This window comes from Apaloderma vittatum, unplaced genomic scaffold, assembly GCF_000703405.1.
Source record: "Apaloderma vittatum isolate BGI_N311 unplaced genomic scaffold, ASM70340v1 scaffold29755, whole genome shotgun sequence".
Lineage (NCBI taxonomy): Eukaryota > Metazoa > Chordata > Aves > Trogoniformes > Trogonidae > Apaloderma > Apaloderma vittatum.
This window is the reverse complement of record NW_009718144.1, coordinates 10,908-11,888: the sequence shown is the minus strand read 5'-3', so window position 1 is coordinate 11,888 and position 981 is coordinate 10,908. Positions and strand designations below refer to the sequence as shown.

The window sequence follows — 981 nt, the reverse complement described above, 5'->3', positions numbered from 1 at the left end:
CTCATCCGTGTGGCTTCTCCGATGGCTGCAAAGGGTTGAGCAGGGAGCTGTAGGGGCTCCAGGCTCGTTCCCATGTGGAAATGGCTTCTCCTGGGTGGGAGGATCTCAAAAAGAAGTTGCTTCTTGGTGGGGTTGTGTTTCCACGGCGAGTGTGGGCAAGGCACCGGGGTGGTGCTGGAGATGCTTTTTTGCATCCCACTCGGATATGGCCCCACATAAAAACACAGCTGGCTCCAGGTGGGTTGTTAGGGGGGGCTCTCTCACACCCACATTTTTGAGTTTCACCATGTTGGCTCTTCTCATCTCCCCACAGAGAGACCGGCACCCAGGGCCAGTGGTGGCCGTGCATGGTCCTTACGGTGTGTCCAACCAGCGCTCCTCCTCCAGCACCGGGTGAGTCCCATTTTCCTGTGGGATTTTAACAGCAAGCTCATGCTGGAAAGTTGGGGAAGGATTTCACAAGGGCATGTCATGACAAGACGCAATAGGATGAGAGGCAATGGTTTTAAACTAGAGCAGGGTAGATTTGGATTAGATGTTAGAAAAAAGTTCTTTACAGGGGAAGTGGTGAAACACTGGAACTGGTTACCCAGAGAGGTGGTGGAGGCTTCTTCCCTGGAGGCATTCAAGATCAGGCTTGATGGGGTTCTGAGCAACCTGATCTACTTAGAGATGTCCCTGCTCACTGTGGGGAGGTTGGTTTAGATGACCTTTAATACATTCTGTGATTCTACGATTCTATGATCTTTTTTGGCGGGCGAGAGGCTGCCGGGAAGGGGATGAGCCCTGAGGTTGGGCATCCCTGTCCCCCAGGGCTTCAAGCCGGGTGAAAGCCGTGTCGCAGAGCTCGGGCTGCTACGACAGCGACAGCGCAGAGCCGTGTCCCACCGATGACACTGCCGATGGGCATCCCTACCCGGCACGGGACGGTGCCCGGGGCTCAGGGCTGCGCCGACAAGCCATCCCAACATGGCACAGCCC

The 981-nt window shown here is 55.7% G+C and overlaps 1 protein-coding gene across 1 annotated transcript in view; it reads left to right on the top strand.

Moving 5' to 3' along the window:
• Positions 1 to 313: 313 nt before the first annotated feature.
• The window catches only part of FBXO41 (F-box protein 41), a gene marked incomplete at its 5' end in the record, with an annotated part of 7,701 nt that continues 7,033 nt past the window's right edge, over positions 314 to 981 (top strand). The window contains 2 exon segments of the mRNA XM_009870160.1: positions 314 to 393; positions 814 to 972. Coding sequence (XP_009868462.1) covers positions 314 to 393; positions 814 to 972 — 239 coding nt within the window.